General features: G+C 43.0%; 1 protein-coding gene across 2 annotated transcripts in view; it reads left to right on the top strand.

Moving 5' to 3' along the window:
* CUL4A (cullin 4A) overlaps positions 1–20,393 on the top strand; it is a 78,685-nt gene that overhangs the window by 43,795 nt on the left and 14,497 nt on the right. For both annotated transcript variants that reach the window (XM_050948383.1, XM_050948384.1), the window contains 7 exons: positions 1,634–1,826; positions 3,331–3,435; positions 10,038–10,148; positions 11,026–11,111; positions 12,103–12,210; positions 15,126–15,239; positions 16,559–16,664. In XM_050948383.1, the coding sequence (XP_050804340.1) occupies positions 1,634–1,826; positions 3,331–3,435; positions 10,038–10,148; positions 11,026–11,111; positions 12,103–12,210; positions 15,126–15,239; positions 16,559–16,664 (823 nt within the window). The remainder of the gene's footprint in view (positions 1–1,633; positions 1,827–3,330; positions 3,436–10,037; positions 10,149–11,025; positions 11,112–12,102; positions 12,211–15,125; positions 15,240–16,558; positions 16,665–20,393) is intronic.

The raw sequence follows: 20,393 nt of genomic DNA, 5'->3' as shown, positions 1-20,393 counted from the left end.
AGTGCAACTCTTGGAATCATGTGTCTTGCATTGTGAGGTAGTATTACGGAAGGCATGTCCGAAACATTATACCTTTGGTTTCCCAAATGCTAGTCAGATCATTGGTTGTAACCATTCAGCTATTGCTTCTGAGATAGGAGAGAGACTGATGGGCATTTGAGATTGTGTACTCCAAGGGATAGTGAGAGAAAATCCCATGTGAATAGGATGACCTGATGCCCCTGAAAAGTTGATACAGTCCAGATTTTAGGACTAGACTCCCCTTTCTGGTCAGGTTTTAATTAACTTGTACATTTCCCAGTTTTGAGGACTCCTGGATGTGGAGTCCAGGGAGCCATGAACACCAGCAGGAAACTGGTCAAGTGTTGGTGAATAGATGGGAGAGGGGTGAAGTCACAGGGAAGGTTTGACAGCTTTGGAGAGGGTGAGTCCTGAGGATATGAGAGAGTGTAGAGGGCAAATTAAGGTACCTGGAACCAAATCTCTGCTCTGCCACAGACTCTCTCTCTATAACCTTGGGTAAGTCACTTAGTCTCTCTGTGCCTCATCTATAAAATGGTGATGGTACTTCTCTGCCACTCAGGGTGTTGTGCGGATAAGTACATTAAAGATTGTAAATTGCTCAGATACTACAGTAATGGGGGCCATGTGAATACCTAGAGATGTGGGGTATGTGGACATTGGGAGCCAGGGGTTGGATTCAGGCACGATCAAGGCAGTGTATCAAGTATCATATCTATGAATTATTGCTATGGCTAGTTAAATGTTAAGAGGGAGGTCTGAGTTGTCTTGCCTTTTTTGGTTTTTCAGCTGTTAGAGTGGCTAAGATAGAAGCGAATGTTAAAATATGGATCTGTCATCCTGCTGCATCTGTGCGGTTGTCCCAGTTTTTCACTTTGGAAATCTGGTCACTCTCCTTGTGACAAATAGCAGATAATAACATTCTTAAGCTATCTTAAATAGCAGGTCAATCAGACACTATTATGTAGACTGTTTGATTCAGTAGACAAATAGTATTATAATTCCACTGGAGAGCTAGGCACAAGTAGAAACAAGATAAGAATAAAAAATGATAAAGCAAGAATTTTGTCCTTACGAGTCAATACCTTCCCTCCCACCCCAACCTGATGACAGCTCTGTTTTTCCACTTTTGTAGCCACTTTTGACATTAGAATTTTAGAGTGACCAGAAGCTGCTAAATCATATCCAATTATTTCTGCAAATAAACAGTTGAGTGGGTTTAAAAAAAAAGTCATGCGAAGTTTTTCATTACATTGAACATTGTTGCTACACTTTTCCACATACTTTTTAATGTAAATCATGTATTTAACTGTAAACTTGTGTATGTACAATCTTGTCTAATACGTAATTTTTGTTTAGTTTCTGTTTTAAATGTAAGTGATCTCTTAAACATTGCTGTTTGAAATCCATTAATGTGTGTTTTGGATATTTTTGGTTTTGTGTTTAAATTTCAGTGCATCTCATCATTTTTAATAGCTTTAAGATTTTAATTATTATTAAGCACCTCTATGATAAATTTTTCCAATTGCTAAATTTCATAAGGTGTATGTGTCTGTGGGGGGAGATAGGTAGCAATGAAGTATTTTATTATCAAAAGTGTTTGTTTTTACAGAACTTTGGGACAACAATAGTGGTTAATCCTGAAAAGGACAAGGATATGGTGCAAGAGCTACTAGATTTTAAGGATAAAGTGGACCATATCATAGAAGCGTGCTTTCAGAAAAATGAGAAATTTATAAACTTGATGAAGGAATCCTTTGAAACATTTATCAACAAGAGACCAAATAAGCCTGCAGAATTGATAGGTACAAAATATTTTTCTGTAAAATATTTCTAAAACCTATAGAAAGCGTGATAATATAAAGCATACTGAGTATGCTAGTATAATAGCAATGCAATGCATAGCTCACTGGAAGAATTGCTTTTGGGATACCAGGCAAAAATTAGTCTGGATATGTCATGGGATCCGGTAAAAGTCTGGATGTGTTTATGTCAGGTGTGTGCTCAGTCACGTGAAGGAGCATGTTAGCTCCTGCTATTGCTGCAACCCTACTTGCTTACACTGTGACTGATGCTGACAGTTGCTTAGAAACCCGTGTGGCTAATTTCCTAAAGCAGAGTAAGTTGCTAAGGGGGAAGAGTAGCTTTTAGAAAAAGAAATTTAACTATATCTTGTGGATGAGGCTTATACTGGTGTTAAACCTCAGTTTCCCATACAGTCTGACAGTCATTGCTAAGATAAATGTGCCTAAGAAGGAAGTCGTAGTGGGGATTTTTGGTTGTCTGGTTGTTTTTCCCCTGAGTTTAGCTCAGGAGAACACCAATTTTAAAAGCATTCAGCTACAGGAAGACTGAGTTGTAAAGAAGAATATTGTTCAGGATCTGAGAAGTCAGGAAAGGGAAGCTTAATCAGTTAGTGTACATTAGACAAAGTATTTTTAAAGTGTTTCTCAATAAGTAGTATGGGGACAGATCCACAGGTGGTGTAAATTGTTGTAGCTCTGACTTTGAAGTTAGTGGAGCTACTGCAATTTACATTAGCTGAGGATCCGCCCCCTAGTTTCTGTCTATACCATATTCTTTTGTTTTTGCCTGCTAATCTGAAAAATGGCTTTCTGAAAAATACCCTTAGATAGGAAAGGTGACTGAATACTATTTGACATGTGCAAAGCAGTGATATGGGCTTATTGCCACTTGTGGGTACTGTATCCTCAGCTGTTGCAATGGCTTCCTTCTCATCCCACTGACACGTAACCTAGCAAGACCCAGAGTAGCGATATTCATATGGCTTTCTATACCTTTAATTAAAATTCATGGCATAATTATGTTTTTTTTCTACCATTATCAAGCTACTAACTTGAAAGCATCGCTTCTGTTTAAGTTTTGGTGAGAGCCAGAGGGCACGGTAAAGGTCTACAAAAACAGTCGTCTTTATGTTGTTTGTTTTTGTTTCTCATATAATACATTCATATGCATTGCATAATTCCAAAACATTGTCTATCAACAAGTAATGTTCTTGTAGTGAACATAACATGAAGATTCTAGTGTTTTAGTATATTAATTTTAAAGCTAATTTGTTATATTAATCTTAATCTTGGTCAGTTCCTTTGTGGCATAAATTTTTCCCCTAATAATGTAATACTTGAATATAATTCCATTGACTTTGGAGGAGGGAAAATTGATTACAAAACAGAACATTTGGCATTTCACCAATGTTTTAATATCTAGTAATATTAGAAGTGGAAACATCACAGTAATTTTAGAGGAATTTTTCTTTTAAGCTCCTCAATTTTTTTTATTTATTTGTAGCAAAACATGTGGATTCAAAGTTAAGAGCTGGAAATAAAGAAGCAACAGATGAAGAGCTGGAAAGAATCCTTGACAAAATCATGATAATATTCAGATTCATTCATGGTAAGAAGGGTTTAAAATTGATATGATTAAAAGATGATCTTCATTGCTACTGCTCGAATTGTTAATTGATTTAGTGCAGCAGTGACAAACTTGTTATGTGTTTAAGAGTCTATAAACTGGGACTACAAAATTAGAGACTGATATTAGTGGGAGGTCTGCACAAAGACCACAGATAAAATGTGGCCTCTGACCAGGAAGCTGATAGCATTTTTCTCTCTTCATGGTTTCCCTCCACTGTCCTCCCAGATAGAGTATGTGGGAGCCCAGTGAACAGTGGCTCATTCTTTTCATCCCCAATCCCTCACTTACATAAGGAAGCAAACAGAATGGGTCACGGTAGAGAGAAGAGAGGATGTCACTGTAATGCTCGACAGCTTACTGCAGTGCACTTTCCAAAAATAACTCTGTAGCAAATAATAAAAAAGATAAGCATTTTAGCTGAACATTTCTGCTAAAATGAACAGCAGGAAAAGCATATCACCATATCTAATTGAACGACCTGCTCGCTGTTTTAGGGGGTGGAAAATGGGCTAAATCCTAAATTTCTGAACTAGAGAGATAAAGCTTTTTATGTCCAAATAGTTGCAGTTTCTAATATTGTGCCCTCTATATGGGGGATGTAGGTATGGCTGCCCTCTTTTTACCCCTCTTTGCTCTTGCTAGGGAGCTATTTTCCAGAATTATAATCATATAGCAATCCAGACAACAGATGTTCACCATAAAATAGAAATGGGTGCAGACTGATTTTTGTTTGTCAAAACCAAAGGAAATCCTGGCAGAGGTGATGAAGGAGGTACATATTTTTGAGGCTAAGAGATCAATCTTTCTTAATTTGATATACTAAATATGAAACTGAAACTACATTTTTTGTTTATCTTTCTTTTAATATATGTATATATATAATTTTAAAGTTTTTAAATGAACTAAAAGGCTAGGTCAAAATACGAATTTACTTTTTGTGAAATCTAGTACATAGGTCACAGCAGGACATTATGGGCACGTGTTGCTGAGTACTCAAGTTTCTGGGTCTTGGCCTTTAAGGACAGATATTCTGGGACTTATGAAGGGAAATAGCTGGTGACTATATCTCTGAACAGAGACTCCCAAGGGCTCCCTGCTCTCTCCTGGGCTTCTCACCCACTAATAAAGTGGCATAGCTGTTCTGTACAACCAAACCACTCTATCAGTGGGAGAGAGGCCCAGGGGGTCCTTAGGACTCTCTGTGCTGGGAAATCTGAAGTAGAACTGCTGTGGTAGCGTTGGGTTCCTCTTGGCAGATCCTAATGGAGGAGTCTGCTATGGTTTGTGAGGAAGAATACTTTGAAGAAGCTATGTATTACCTGGAGGAAAAGTGAACCCTGCGTCTGAAACATACTCCTGGCACTTCCGCACCAAGGGATGGTGGACCCTGAAACCTAAGGAGAGGATCTGGGGAAGCCCTGATGGAAGGGGTGAAGGCTTGTGGAAATTCATGTAACTTTTATGTTTCAAAGGACTATTTGCAGAGCCCAGTGACAGGTATACCAAAAGCCTGAGGAGGAATTGTGTACAGAATGGGTTTTCTGAAACATAGAGAGGTCTATTTTGTGTATTAATAAACCAGACTCCAGGAGGGAAGATGATGATGTTTTTGGCAAATACAATTTTGTGTGAGTGAGTGATAGCAGCTGACCAAGGGGGGAAAGTAAGTCATCAGCTGCATTTGGACACCGGAGAGGGAAGCAACCATATCACAATGAATTAAAGAGAAAATCCAAACTACAAAATTGTTGTGTGCAACACTGTTATTAACAGTGTTTATCAGCATGGTTCCATCTGTTTCTCTGGCTTTTTCATTTCGGACATCAAAGCTCCATTGGCACCACTGGCACCTGTCTATCTTGGTGTTCCAGCTGTCTTGCCTGCTGCCACCTGCTCCCTCAGATGCTGCTTCTGTGTGGGTGCTGTTGGGGCAGCACCATGTTTCTCCAGCACAGAGACCTACACAAAAACCAACAGAGACTGCTCCTCTGTTTACTGGCAAGAGTTGCATCTCTAGACTCAGACCATGAAACACCAAGATCCCCTTCAAGGTCTTTTTAGATCATTTTACCGACCTTGTTCCAGAGAAACTAAATCTGAAAGTCATGACTGGCATTCTTACAAGGAAGTCCCAGCATGGTGGAATACCTCCACTGGGCTTATAGGCCATCTTGAACTGTAATGGAGGTCTAGACCAGGGGTGGGCAAACTTTTTAGCCCGAGGGCCACATCGGCATTGAGAAACTGTATGGAGGGCCGAGTAGGGAAGGCTGTGCCTCCCCAAACAGCATGGCCCCTGCCCCCTATCAGCCCCCTCCAACTTCCGGCCCCTAACTGCCCCCTTCAGAATCCCTGACCCATCCAACCCCCCTGCTCGTTGTCCCCTGACCATGCCCCAGGACCTCACCCCTTATTCAACCTCTGCCCCATCCAACTGCCCCCTGCTTCTTGTCCCCTGACTACTCCTGGGGACCGCCTGCCCTTATCCACCCCCTTACCATGCTTCTCAGAGCAGCAGAAGCTTGCAGCCAGCCATGCTGCCCGGCAGGAGCGGCGCGCCAGAGCGCTGGCAGTGTGGCGAGGTGAGGCTGCAGGGGAGGAGGGACAACGGGGGAGGGGCCGGAGGTTAGCTTCCCCGGCCGGGAGCTCAGGGGCTGGGCAGGACGGTCTCGCTGGCAGTAGTTTGCCCACCGCTGGTCTAGACCCCCTCAGAAGAGTTCCAGTCTATAAGATCACCTTTATCCATACCATTCACTTCTAGGGAAGCTTCTTCTGCTGTCCCTCTACCTCTTTCTTTGTTGGAGCCTACAGAAGAAGGGAAGATAATGGGGGAATCTCTTCATGACCCCTGCCCCAGATATTTCCTTTCTTCTCTGGATGAGGCTGTAACCCTGAAATCAACATCTCTTCTGGAGGACTTTAAAATTCCAGGGCTTTATGCGAAGGGTGGCCATATCTTTGCGAGTACGGGTGGTGCTTGTACAAGATAACCCACACAAGCTCCTAGATATCTTACAGGTCCCTTCCCCGGGAACGATCACCCTTCCCATTAATGAAGCCTTTGCTGGAGCTAGTCAGTTTCCTCTGGAACATGCCAGCCTCTATCCCACGAACTTCCAGCAGGAGACCAGGCGCTATCATGTTCCTCAGCAAGCCTTTGATTATTTCTTTTCTATCCTACTCCTGATTTCCTTGAGATTATGGCCACTACTAAGTGTGCCAGGCAGTCTCACCCCAGGGACACTAACAACAAGGAGTTTAAAAGACTGGACTTGTATGGCAGAAAGGCCTATACCACTGCCAGCCTTCAGATGAGTGTCAAATTACCAGGCATTGTTGTTTAAATACACTTTTCTTAATTGGTCAGCAGTGTCCAAGTCTGCAGACAAGTTGCCTGAGGACTACAGAGAAGAATTCTTGGCCATTAGTTTCTTAAGAACACCTCGCTGCCTGAACATCGCTTCAAGCAGCCATTGATACACCTGATGCTGTCTCATGCTCCTTGGCTATACCTATCTTGATGAGATTCTCCTCTTGGCTGCAACCCTCTGCCATCCCAAGGAAGTTACAAAATACAATAGGAGATTTAGCATTCAAAGTGTTTCCCCAGAAAATGGATGATGCCATGTGCACCTTACAAGATCCCTGAGTGACCTCCCGTCATTGGGGGTTTACACCCCAGTAACAAGAAGAAACCATTTAAACCTGTCATCCTACAAGACCTCTTAGCAGATGTCTCAGGATACTTCCAAAGGAAGGTTTAAATCTCCTAGAGATGTCATCAGTCGGGTTCATCCACAACAGGCCCTTACCAGACCACTGCAGCTTTGAAGCAGTTGTTTTGACTACTCCGTTGAGGACAGTACACTGACCATATTTCATCTCTCTCCCTTTGAATTGCACTTCTCTCTCGCGCGCGCTCTCTCTCTCTTACAGTCACAGGAAGTAGATCACATCATACAAGTGAGTGTACAGCTGTAAAAGAGGAATACCCCCAGTTCAGCTCCTTCCCCTTCCCCGTTCCACCTTCCCTGTCATTTTTTAGGGACCCATTTCACAAGACTGTATTGATTTCAGAAGTGCAGTCTTTTTTTGGAGCTGGGAGCAGAGAGGAGGTTCCTTACCAAAAAAAGTTTTTTATTTCCAGTACTTTCTGAATCCCCAAAATCTTGTGGTCTTTGTCCCATTCTAGACCTCAGAAAGCTAAACTGGTTCATCAGTAAGATCAAGTTCAGGACAGTCACCTTTGCTTCTGTTATCCCTTCCCTAGAGATTGGTGTACTGCCCTTGGTTTGCATGATGGTTACTTTCATGTGGCAATACATCCTGGCCCCAAAAAGATTCTTCAGTTCATAGCAAGCAACAACTACTACCTTTCCACGGCACTTGCCTTCGGGTTATCTTCTACCCGAAGAATCATTGTCAAGTGCATGATGGTGGTGGTAGCCCATCTGCACTGCGTAGGTGTTCAGATATTTCCTTACCTGGACAGTTGGCGAGTTCGGGAAAGATCAAGTGCCCATGTCCAAAACAGCTGTCATCAGACCGCTGCTCTCTGGTCCAGGCCTGAAATTGAATATAGACAAACAGAAGTTAAGACCACACAATGAATAACTTTTCATAGGGGCAGTCCTTGTGGTCAGGATTCAGTCTATAGTTTTTCGGGCCTAAAACCTCACATCCAAGTCAAAGACAAGTTTATTTTTGCTTACAACTATTGGGGTATGTGGCTTCTTGCTCGTGTGATTCTTCATGCCACACCTCACCTCCACTGTCTGCAAGCCTGGCTTTCTTCAGCATACTGACTGAGTGGCATTCACTAGATATGTTGGTTTGCGTACCTGCATAAGAGCTTCAGTCCCTGGACTACTGGATGGACCCTCTGACCATCTGCAGTGAGGCTCGCTTTTTGCCACCAGAACAGACTATGACTCTGGTAACAGATGCATTCACCAAAGGCTGGGAGGGTCATATCAGTCAACTCCAGGCACAAGTTCTTTGGTAACCTCAGGAGGTCTCATTCCACGTACAAGTGTTAGAGCTCTGTGCTATTTGTCAAGCCTGCAAGATATTTATATCCACCATCAGGAACCAGTTGGTTTAAGTTCTGATGGACAATACCACTAGCATATTTTATCTGAACAAGCAAAGGAGTTGCAGGGTCATCTCAGCTGCTCCAACAAACAAATTGCCTGTGGAATCTCTGTATAAGAAACAAGGTCTTGCTAAAAGCTTTTCCTCACCCCTTGAATGGACACTATTGTAGATACCCTCAATAGGAACTTGACCAACACAAGTAGTCAGTTAGGAAGAATGTTCTTCTCCAGATCTTCCAACAGTGGGTGTACCCAATAATAAACTTATTTGTGACCAACCTCAACAACAGATGTAGGGGATTTTGCTTCAGAATGGGCTGCAGCCCAAGTTCCATGCTGGATGCCTTTCTTCTTCTCTGGTCCAGTCATCTGCTCTGTGCATTCCCCTCAGTTCCTCACATGCCAAGAGTACTCCAGGAAGATGAAAAGAGACAAGGCAACGTAAATCCTCGTGAAACCAGCTTGGTCATGACAATATTGGTTCATGGACTTACATCAGCTCTCTATCAGGCCACTGATAATTTTACCCTGGTCAAGGATCTCCTATGTCAAAACTTGGACAAATCTCTGAATCCTAACCTTAAATCTCCCCACCTCACTGCATGGATAATTTCTGGCTGAATATATGTGAGAGATTTTGGTCCTGAGAAGTCCAAGCCATCTTTATGAGCAGCAGAAAGGACTTCCATTGTGTGGCGTATGTGGCCCTGGTGAAGAAACTTTTGATCTGAGTGCCATCTCACCATTATTTCCTCACTATATGAAGATTACGTACATACTGGACTACCTACTGCATCTGAAATCATCTGGCCTTTCAGTTAATTAAGAATCCACTTCACTTCTTCTCAGCAATACAGAGTGACTTTTCTATCTTCTTACCTTTTGATTACCTTACTGAGCAGTATTCCTAGACATCTGCAAGGCAGCAACATGGTCCTCTTTACATACCTTCTCCACATACAACTGTTTCTCAAGCTTCATGAGATGACATCAACTTTGGAAAGTCAGTGTTGTGATCTCTTGTTCAAATAATCCAAAGTTGAATGTATATGCACACAATCGTTCAATGGAGAAAATATGCTTGCTTTACCTGTATGGTAATTGTTGTTCTTTGGGATGCGCTGTGCTCGTATACCTTCCATAATCTCTCCTACTTTCCCCACTGCTTTGGATGTTAGACTATGGTGTGAGGGAACAGAGGGAGATGGCAATAATCCTCGACTTGGTGCATGAGGAGAGCAGGGGGCATGTGTGCAGCCTTGTGCAGGCAAAAATCTACAACTCAAGTGTGTTGAGAGCACATACAACTCTAGTGAAACTTGTATGTGCACAGCACAGCTTGTAGAACAGTTGCTGTACAGATATGTAACTGTTTTCCACTTTTCAGCAAGTCAAGAGAAGGGACACATCTGTATAATTGAAGATAAGTAGTAAAGGTGTAATGTTTGATTTCTCAGAGTTTCTTGTTGTTTTCTCTCCATACAGGTAAAGATGTGTTTGAGGCATTTTATAAGAAAGATTTGGCCAAAAGACTGCTGGTTGGAAAAAGTGCATCAGTAGATGCTGAGAAGTCAATGCTGTCAAAGCTTAAACATGGTGAGCAGCTGCAAATGTTGAATTTTTTACTTCCTTTAGGTTTTAAACCTGAACTTTTATTTATATTTGTTAAAGTGACTAGGCCAGATTTTCAAAAGATCTGTGCACCCTACGGCTTCCACTGTTCAGAGTAGGAACTGCTGATTGCTATGTACTCAAGGAAATGTGCCTAAATGGGAATGGAGTTCTTTTGGAAATCTGTGACATTAAGCTGTGCTGTGCTTTTGGAACTTTAGAGAACAGACTAACCTTATAATTTCTCTGATCTATCCAGAAGAGGGCTGGACATTATAGAGCACACGGTCTGGGGAAAATTTGGGACTGGCAGTGTGTTGGGGTCACCCTGAAAGTGTCATAACCAAAGCTGATGGAAGCCAGAGTGGGGCTATAAATGGGCTGCTGGAGTCAAAGTGGCTGAGTTAGGGCTGTCCTAGCACACAAACACTCAGGGTATGACCTGCATGCTGATAGGCTGGCTGTGAGTGTCCGTGGTTGGGAACTACAGCAGCAAAGCATTGTGAGGCACCCAGGTTTGCAGAGCAAGTGGTGACACAACCCCTCACTGGTCTGGGTTTGCACCTGAACCCTGTCACAGTGGTATAGTTATGCAGGATTTGCATACAGCTTGGATTTTAACTAAGGTTTACACTTCAAGCACTAGTAAAATAGTTTGAAGTGATTTTCAAGTGAAAAGGCTGTGAACAATTGTAAGGGAAGTAGAACAAAGGAAATTGTAAAGATGAGTAAGCAACAGAAAAGGCAGGAGCCTCAGCTTATCTGGATTTGCATCCCACTAGCCCAACATTAAGCTTAAGCCTTTATTACTTGTTTTATGTTTGTTGTAATCATGGAAACTTTGTTTTAATTTATGTGACAGAATGTGGTGCTGCTTTCACCAGTAAACTGGAGGGAATGTTCAAGGATATGGAACTTTCAAAAGATGTCATGATTCAGTTTAAGCAGGTAAATTTAACTTCACTTATGCATGGTATATTTACACTAGCTAAGATGATGTCACATAATTGTATTGAATTAAACAGTGACAAAACAGATTTTCCATAGATTGTTTATAGTTCAGTGTATCTGCTGGAACGTTATCTGACCCTACAGTTTCATTTGATTTTGTTTTGACACTTAATAATAAAGCCTAAACATAGTATTGCCACTAAATTTATTATTAAACCCATCTCTAAAATTGATTTTAAGACTCCATTTTATCATGTGAGAATTATTGCCAGGTTGTGACTAGTTTAGTATGAATGACCTACATCTGGTGATGAATGTTCTTGTGCAATACAGACTGGATTGTTGCTGTTATGTTCTCTGGATGCCCAGCCCAAGTGCTCTCTAGACTGCATTTATTTCAAAATGTAGCATCGTTTATCATCTTAACATCCCTCAAATGTTTTTGTATGGATTCTTTAAAAATTTTTTGACTTTGAAGTCCTTTAGAAAAACAGATCTGATAGATAATCATATTGGCTGTTTTGTTCCCAACCATTCACTATGTTCTGAATTCCTACATATATAGTAGTGTGCCTTTGCGTGACTTTCAGACAGTGGGAATTAGAACATTTTCCAACTGTGGACATCACCTCTAGAAAACTTCCTGATACTGTCCATAATTTCCAACTGGAATCAGTATTTTAAAAATTTAAGAGTGCCCGTGTTCTTTGCTGCAGGAATTAATTGTATTTGATCACAGATTTTTATATTACACAGTGCTTCAATGAGAAATGCTTTATAAATTCAACTTTGGTTTATAGTCTGCTCTTTGGGTGTTTTAATGACTTGCCGGAATTAATTCATTGTGCCAAAATTAATTCACTGTTTAAAACAAAAAAATCAGTATTCCAGATATTAATAGAAGCCATATATTGATTTACTTTTCCAAGTTTATTTTTAATTTATTGTGTTAGCAGGATTTGGGGTTTTTAATTTTATTTTATTTTAGTATATGCAGAACCAAAGTGATCCAGGCAATATAGACCTGACAGTAAATATACTTACTATGGGATATTGGCCAACCTATACACCTGTGGAAGTCCACTTAACTCCAGAGGTGAGTCTTTTAGGACTAGAATTTTCAGTCTATCATAGTGGAGGGCTAGGAATCTCAATATTTAGGTTGCCTAACATATCCAATTATAACTGTTTTCAATTACGTATAACTAGACTAGTATTCCTGAGGGAATTCTGCGCCAAAAAATTAAAAATTCTGCACACAATATTTTAAAATTCTACAAATTTTGTCAATAAATGTGGAGGCTCCAGCATGACAGTGAGGAACACAGGCCACAGACTTCACAGAGGTGGGAGATCACCCTGAAGTCCCTCCCTCCCTCAGGACATGGACTCAGGGGTGAGGCTGCCTCCAGCCCTGACACAGCACAAGGGCCAGGCCTGCCCCAGAAATACCCTGGGGTCCTGCTCCTCCATGCCAAGAATACTCGATGTAGGCTGGCAGGCTCAGCCCAGCAGGATCCCAAGTGTGGAAGGGCTTAGTGTGGAGAGATAGGGTTCTTTGTGGGGCAATCTGAGCATGGGCGGCTTGCTGGGGGGATCTGAATGAATAGGGCCTCATTGGGGGCGGTTCTAGGTGCAGAGGCAATGGGATCATGCAGTGGGGTCCAGATGAAGGTGGTTGGGGCTCAGCAGGGGGATCTGGATATACAGGGCTCTGCGGAGGGGGATCCAGGTGCTGTCTTGGTGGTGCTCACTGGGGTGGGGGTCTGGGGGTGGGGGTCTAGTCGGGTGGTCCAAATGCAGGTGAAGTGGGACTTGTTGGGGTGGGGGTTTGAATGTGGGGATTGGTCTGGGTTCAAGGGTGGGGTCCAGATGCAGAGGGTGAGGCTTGGTGGGGTGTGGGCTTAGGTTTAGGGGGTTCTGGGTGCAGGGGGTGAGGCTTCAAGGGGCAATCTGGGTATGAGGTGGGTCCAGATGCATGGGAGTTGGGTGGATGAGGGAGCAGCTCCCTGTACAGTGATCCCTCCCCCCTATGGCTGAGAAAGAAGAGGGTGGGTTGCGGAGTTTCCTGCAGCCGGAGAGGTTGCTGGGGATGGGTCTAACCCAGCTCTGGCCGCTACTTGTAGGGGAAGAGGAAGTCCTGTCCTGCCTAGCCGGGACTAGCTGCTGAACCTTCCACAGAGTAAGAGCCACTGTCCGTGCCATCCCCAGCCCTGTTCTTCCCCCCTCCCCCTCCTCCCCGCCCCAGATGCCCGAAACAACACACCCACTCTGCTGGGGAGCGGCGCATGATTATTTTTGCAGCTTCCCTTTGCTTCCCTGTCAGAAAGTCATTCCTCTTCAGGGACGCAAATAATTCTGCGCACACGCAGTGGTGCAAAATTCCCTCAGGAGTAAACTAGAATAGGTCAAAACTTCTCACATTTCAAAGGTGGGGGGGGGGGGAGAAAGGAAGTGGTTGAAAATTCACAAAATGGTTAACCAGCCAGCCTTCAGAACATAAAATATTTAGGAAAAATATTATGAAAAAAATTTTTGAAAACAATAAACAGCTTATATAGAAGCCTGTTTTACCGGATATAACCCATCTTCCACATGGAGAAACTGGTAGGTTTCAGAGTCTTTCAAATCCCACCAGTTGAGGTTCTGTGGCCTGCAATGTGCAGGAACTCAGACTAGACTGGGGTGGGCATATTTTTTAGTCTGAGGGCCACATCTGGGTATGGAAATTATTTGGTGGGCCATGAATGCTCATGAAATTGGGGTTGGGTGCAGGAGGGGGTGAGGGCTCTGGCTGGGGGTGTGGGCTCGGAGTTTGGGCCAGAAATGAGGAGTTCAGGGTGCGGGAAGGGGCTCCAGGCTGAGGTGGGGGAGTAGGGTGTGGGGTGGGGTGAGGGCTCCAGCTGGGGGTGCAGGCTCTCAGGTGGGGCTGGGGATGAAGAATTTGGGGTACAGGAGGGTGCTCCAGGCTGGGACCGAGGGGTTCGGAGGGCGATCTGGGCAGGAGGTTGGAGTGCAGGCTCTGGCTGGGGATGCAGGCTCTGGGAAGCAGCTGGGGATGAGAGGTCTGGGGTGCAGGAGGGTGCTCCGGGCTGGGATCGAGGGGTTTGGAGGGTGGGAGGGGAATCAGGGTTGGGACGTGGGGAGAGACTTAGGGGTGCAGGCTCCGGGCAGCGCTTACCTTAAGCAGCTCCTGGAAGCAGCGGTCATGTCCCCACTCTGGCTCCTGTACGGAACTGCAGCCAGGCAGTTCTGTGCACCACCCCATCCACAAGTGCTGCCCCTGCGGCTCCCATTGGCTGCAGTTCCTGGCCAATGGGAGCTGCGGGGGCAGCGTGTGGAGCGGAGGCCCCTGGCTGCCCCTAAACATAGGGGTTGGAGTGCAGCTATGCTGCCACTTCCGGGAGCAGCGTGGCGTGGCCCCTGACCTCACTTCCTGGCTGGAGTGGTGGAGCAGGGCAAATGCCGGACCCTGCTACCCAACAGGAGCTTGAGGGCTGGCTTAAAACGGTTGGCGGGATGGATATGGCCTGCAAGCCATAGTTTGCCCATCCCTGGACTAGGTGATCACTATGATCCTTCTGGCCTTAAAGTCTATGAGGACTTGGGAGCAGAGTGCAAAATGGGAGTGGGGCTTTTCAGAACCTTCTCTCCTCCTCTTCCTCTGACTTCGTCGCATGTGGGGAACAGATGATGGTAGGCCTAGGATGAAAACTCCACTTTGGTATATGTTCTTAGCCTTTTAATGGGAATTTGGTTTTATCTTAACTAAAATTTATTTCATTTCAGGAAAATTATATTATTTGAACGTTTGGCATCAATTTTTGCTCTGTTTAACATGGCATCAATGTAAATAAGGGCAGATTTGGCCCTTGAACTTTACTTTTGTGTAAACTTTGATTTTAAATATTAAGATGAGCCTAACACATTACTGTGAAAATCAGTCTGATCGATTACATTGGTATAAGATAAGTTAACTTTTTTCCCCCTCTTTTTCTTCTTTGTTTACAGATGGTTAAGCTTCAAGAGGTATTTAAGACCTTTTATCTTGGAAAACACAGTGGTCGAAAGCTTCAGTGGCAGACCACTTTAGGGCATGCTGTCTTGAAAGCAGAATTTAAGGAAGTATGTTTGCTTATTTAATGCTTAATCATCTGCTTTTAAATAAAATAACGTATTTGGCATCTCTTGCCTTTTTAAGCAGTACATTAATAAAACAATTTTTTTGCAGAGAAGACGAGAATCTAACAATAGTCTATATTAGCTATTTATAAAAGTGTTTGTTTTCTTTTGCCGTTTATTTAGAATGTGGTATCTTAGTTAAACATGTTAAAACTTCAGTGTGAAACATCTTTCAGCAGTGACTGTTGTGGGTCAGTAAGAAGTCTCATTCATTGATGAAGAGACGCCTGCAGCAGGCAGGAAACTAAAAGATTGGGGTGGAAATATTTTTAATAGTATTTTGAAGGAACTAGTGATTGAGTATTAACTTTAGCTTTTACAAAGCCATGCTGAAAAGTATCAGTGCTATAATTTAATGAATGTGGTTAAATTTAAATGCTTTTGAATTATTAAAGTATTAAATAACTGAAATGTTTCTCAACATAGCTTTTGTTCTCTGTCATGAGATATCTTCATCAGTAACATAACCACTTTGTACTCTGATGTTAATGATGGCTAGTTATAAATGCAGACTTTAGAGCCATGGGATCATGTGAAGTTAAGATGACTGACAAGTTTGTAATTGACAACAGACTTAAAATGTTGTTTGCGCATGGAGATCTTGAATTATTAATCTCCTTCCCATTGCCTAATTTTACAAACGCCACACTTCTGTTAACACTGTTGCTGCAGAATTACGTGAATTAGAGAATTTGTTCATGTTCTGTCAAGTTTTATCTGACACTGATATCTTTCATATTAGTTTGCTTATCTGTATTAAACAACACATTGGGTGAAATTCCAGCCTCATTTAAGTCAATGAGAGTTTTGCTATTGATTTCATTGAAGTCAGGATGTCAGCCATTGTGTGTACCTAGAAGAAAATGCTGTTAGGTGAATATTGGGCTATGCTGGTAACCTGTTGGTGCACTACACTACCAATATAATGTCCAGGATTGGTTGGGTTTGTTTTTGTTTTTTTGTAGGGAGGTTTTTTTGTAGGGGGGTTAGTTTTGGGGGTTTTTTGTAGGGAAGTGTTTTTTGTAATTTGTCTTGTTCCTTGGCACCACATTCTTGGATACATAATCAGGCAGCAGAATCCTTTTAAATACACATTTCTCTTCATCTAAAAGCTATTTGTTGACAAGTTGTACAATCTGTAAATTATTTATCAGTTGTTTTTGAAATTTGGCACTGTATAGAATATAGTTGATACTCTAAATGTTGTACACAACTCTAGAAATCATTTACAGTTCCTTGCCATTTTTTTGTTCCCTTTGTAGGGAAAGAAAGAGTTTCATGTGTCACTCTTCCAGACATTAGTGCTGCTTATGTTTAATGAAGGAGATGAATTTATTTTTGAAGAAATTAAAATGGCTACTGGTGTAGGTATGAAACCTTATTTCATGCATTCATTATTTTCTTTCATTTGAATAGCTTCTAAATATGACTTTGGATGTAAAAGTCTAATTTTAAGTACAGCAGAATGTTGCTCATTTCAGTAACTTGCACTGGCTATTAAGACACTTTTGTGAATCGGAGAATATGTAAATACTAAAAAGATAAGCTAAATGTACTACTTCTACTACTTAGATAACATTGATACTTCACAAATGTATTAGTAAATGATCTGGAGTATATTTTGTAAAACTGCATTCTTACTAACAAGACCTCACTACAGCTTTTTTATTCTTTGAGAAGTAGAGAGAGACTCCATTTTTTTGTGTGCAGATTATTAAGGTTCTGTTGTAGTTTCAAGTATCATACTTTAAAATGATCTTTTTAGAACAATTGCATTAGTTTTGGTTTGGAGAGGCGGGGTTTGAATTAATAATGTCCTTGTGTGATTGTCCATGTGTATTCCACTTCTGGTGCGCATGAGCACCAAGGGCACAAGATCAATTTTTTTTTTTAATACCAGTGTCTGTTGAGACTGTGCCTATAGCCCACATGTCCTCTGGCACTCCATAGCTGAGGGTATAAAGGGCAGAGCAGCTGCAACCCCCTTCCAGTTACTTTTTACTACCCAGGGCAGCAAGATGGAACCTCTTTGCTGTCCGCATCTCTGCATACTGTACACTTGTTTTCTCTAGTTTTTAGTTAGTGTTCCTTAGTATACTTTAGCTTATAGTTAAGTCTGTTGGCATAATTTTTTTTAAAAAGGAAGAAAAAATGAGAAGACAAGCTCTTCAGCTTCTGAGATATTCCCAGTACCAGATCCCCTGGATATGGTGCAGTTGAAATCCCCAGGATTCAAATCCTATCCCTCTTGTGAGGTAGCTATTCCTATCAATCCTGGACACTCCATGTGCTGCTTCTGCCTCTATGAAGTGTATACACAAGATAAATGCTTGATATGTTTCTCTTTTTCAAAGAGAACACACAAAGAAAGGGAATCCTGCCAAAACTTTCCATCTTGGAGAGATGCGTAAGGGCATTATCTGAGCCTGAGAAGAAGACAGCCAAACTAGACCAGTCTCTGTGAGTGCTCCAGTAAGTCTTGGGTCTACCTTGAACTTCAGGGCTCACTTGTTGACTAGAGAATGCTTCTAACCCAGCCTCAGCTCAATCTTCTGAGGTGAGAGGGAGCAAAGAATACTGGTTTCATTGGAGAGACAGATTTCCCTCATCGGCACTGAGTAAATCCATACCAGGGGGCAGTTCAAGGCTCAGATTAAATACTGCTAATGTCTCTGCACCATTTTGTCACCAGATGACCGCAGCACTGCTTTTGGAGCCTGTTTCTGACTCAACCAATACTGATCGATTGACCACAAAACACTCAGCATTGATACAAAATCTGTCTCTCCAATGAAACCAGTCTTCATCCAAACACTTGCCTTGGCGCTAGAGTGCTCCATACAGTCATTCAAAGCACCCACCACACTAGCTGATCTGGAGGATAAGCTCTCAGTCCTGATGAGATTCACAGTATTGATTGACTTGACAGTAGCCAATCTGCTGAAGTCACCATTGCAGACAACTACTAGGAAACTCCTAGCCCTGGTGCCATCTGGATCTACCATCTCAATTCCTGCAGAAGATACCCTTGGGTCCTGAACCCATTGTGGTATCTTCCTTCTCTTCAGACTCCTAGTTTAAGCAATAATGGCCATGCTGAGCCACCCAGTAGAAAGACTTCATTGGTTCTCTTGCCTCCAAAGCCAGGTCTGTGTCCCTTCTTATTCCATCTCAGGAAGGTCAGCTGGTCCACTATACATGTCAACATCAGTACCAAGACATACAGCGGAATAGTCTAGGTGAGACAGATGTCCAGCCTATCTCAACAGTGATATTGTCATCTTTGCTTGATAACGTTGCCCCCTTATGTCTGGCAGTGCTGAAACAAACTATCTGATCTTCCAGGAGCTTCTCCAACAAATGGCAGTTACCCGGGAAATTGCAGTAGAGAGAATGCAGGAAAGGTCACACTAACTTCTGCATTCTGTGTTCCTTGGGCTCTGGTAGATCGGCGATGCCAATAAATGAAGCCTTGTTGGAACCAGCAAGAGACCTATGATAGACCCCAGCTTCAGTGGAACCCACTTCAGATAAGGCAGATAGGTGCTACCAAGTCCCCTCAAAGGAATTTGGTTACTTCAGTAAAGACCTCACATCTGGGTCCTTGGTGGTTGCAGCCATCTATGAGAGGTCCAAACAGCAGGGACCACCCAAAATGACACCATGGCACAAGGACCTGAAGAAACTTGAATTCTTTGGCACCAAGGCCTGTTCCTCAAGCTAGCTTGCAAATGCCCATATTGAGCTACCAAGCATTCCTGGCTAAATAGAACTTATTAGAATTGGGACCAAGTGTCACAGTTCAGAAGTCTCACAGGATCACAGGGAGGAACTCAAAGCTGCTGTGGTAGAAGAGTAAGTGGTAGTAAGTTGCCCTTGATGCCTCAGATGCAGTAATTACAGTAACTCCTCCCTTAAAGTCATCCCGGTTAACGTTGTTTCGTTGTTGATCAATTAGGGAACATGCTCATTTAAAATTGTGCAATGCTCCCTTCTGATGTCATTTGGCAGCCACCTCCTTTGTCCGCTGCTTGCAGGAAGAGCAGTCTGTTGCAGCTAGCTGGTAGGGACTTGGAACCAGGGTGGACTGGCAGCCCCCCTATTAGCTCCCCTAAGTTCCCTGGTCAGCAGCTGCCCAGCAGGCTATCAGTTTGCCGGCAGTTGAGCTGTCCCTCCCCCCACTGCCATGTGCTGCTCCTGCCCTCTGCCTTGGAGCTACTCCCTGAGACTCCTGCTTGCTGGGAGGGGGGGGGGGGAAGAAAAGGAGGGCTGTCAGGGTGTCCCCCTCGCCCCCTGCTCCTGCACCCCACTTACTCCATCTTCCATAGAGCAGAGGAGACACACGACAGGGTTCAGGACAGAGGGAGCTTACTGGCAGCAGCTGCGGTCTCAGCAAGCTGATCTAATTAACAAAGCAGGGTACTTAAGAGTAGGGTTACCGTACTTAAAAGGGAAATGCGCATCTCTCTCTCTCACACACATGGTGTGTGTCTCTGTCTGCAATGCTGTCTCCTCTCCCTCCATTCCTGCTGCCTTGCAAAGTGTGAGAGTTAACCAATTGCTAGTTCGTCATTTAACAGTAAGGCATTCCCTGGGAAATATCCCACCCTCTGACTCCTCCACCTCAACCAAGCTTTACAGTCATCACTGTGTACCAGTATTAAATTGTTTGTGTGTGTGTGTGTGTGTGTGTGTGTGTGGGAGAGAGAGAGTCTTTTGTCTATTGAAAAAAATTTCCCTGGAACCTGACGCCCTCATTTATATTAATTCTTATGGGGAAATTGAATTAGCTTAACATCGTTTTGCTTAGTCGTGTTTTTCAGGAACATAACTACAGCATTAAGTGAGGAGTTACTGTACTATGCGTAGAGCCTCTTGGTTGCAGTCATCCAATATTCCATAGAAGTCCTAAACAACCACTGAGGACCTGCTCTTCAAAGTCTGCAACCTTTTCAATATCCACACAAAAGATCTTCAAACTTTAAAGGATGCAAGGGCCACCTTATATTTTTTGGGGTTCTAAGCTCCGGTTCCCAGGACAAAGCAATACAGGCCACAGAATTTCCCCAAACGAAAACAGTCTTCTTCCTATTACTA

The sequence above is a fragment of the Gopherus flavomarginatus genome, chromosome 1 (assembly GCF_025201925.1).
Source record: "Gopherus flavomarginatus isolate rGopFla2 chromosome 1, rGopFla2.mat.asm, whole genome shotgun sequence".
NCBI lineage: Eukaryota > Metazoa > Chordata > Testudines > Testudinidae > Gopherus > Gopherus flavomarginatus.
Note: the sequence above shows the minus strand (reverse complement) of the source record. Positions and strands in the feature narration are given on the sequence as shown.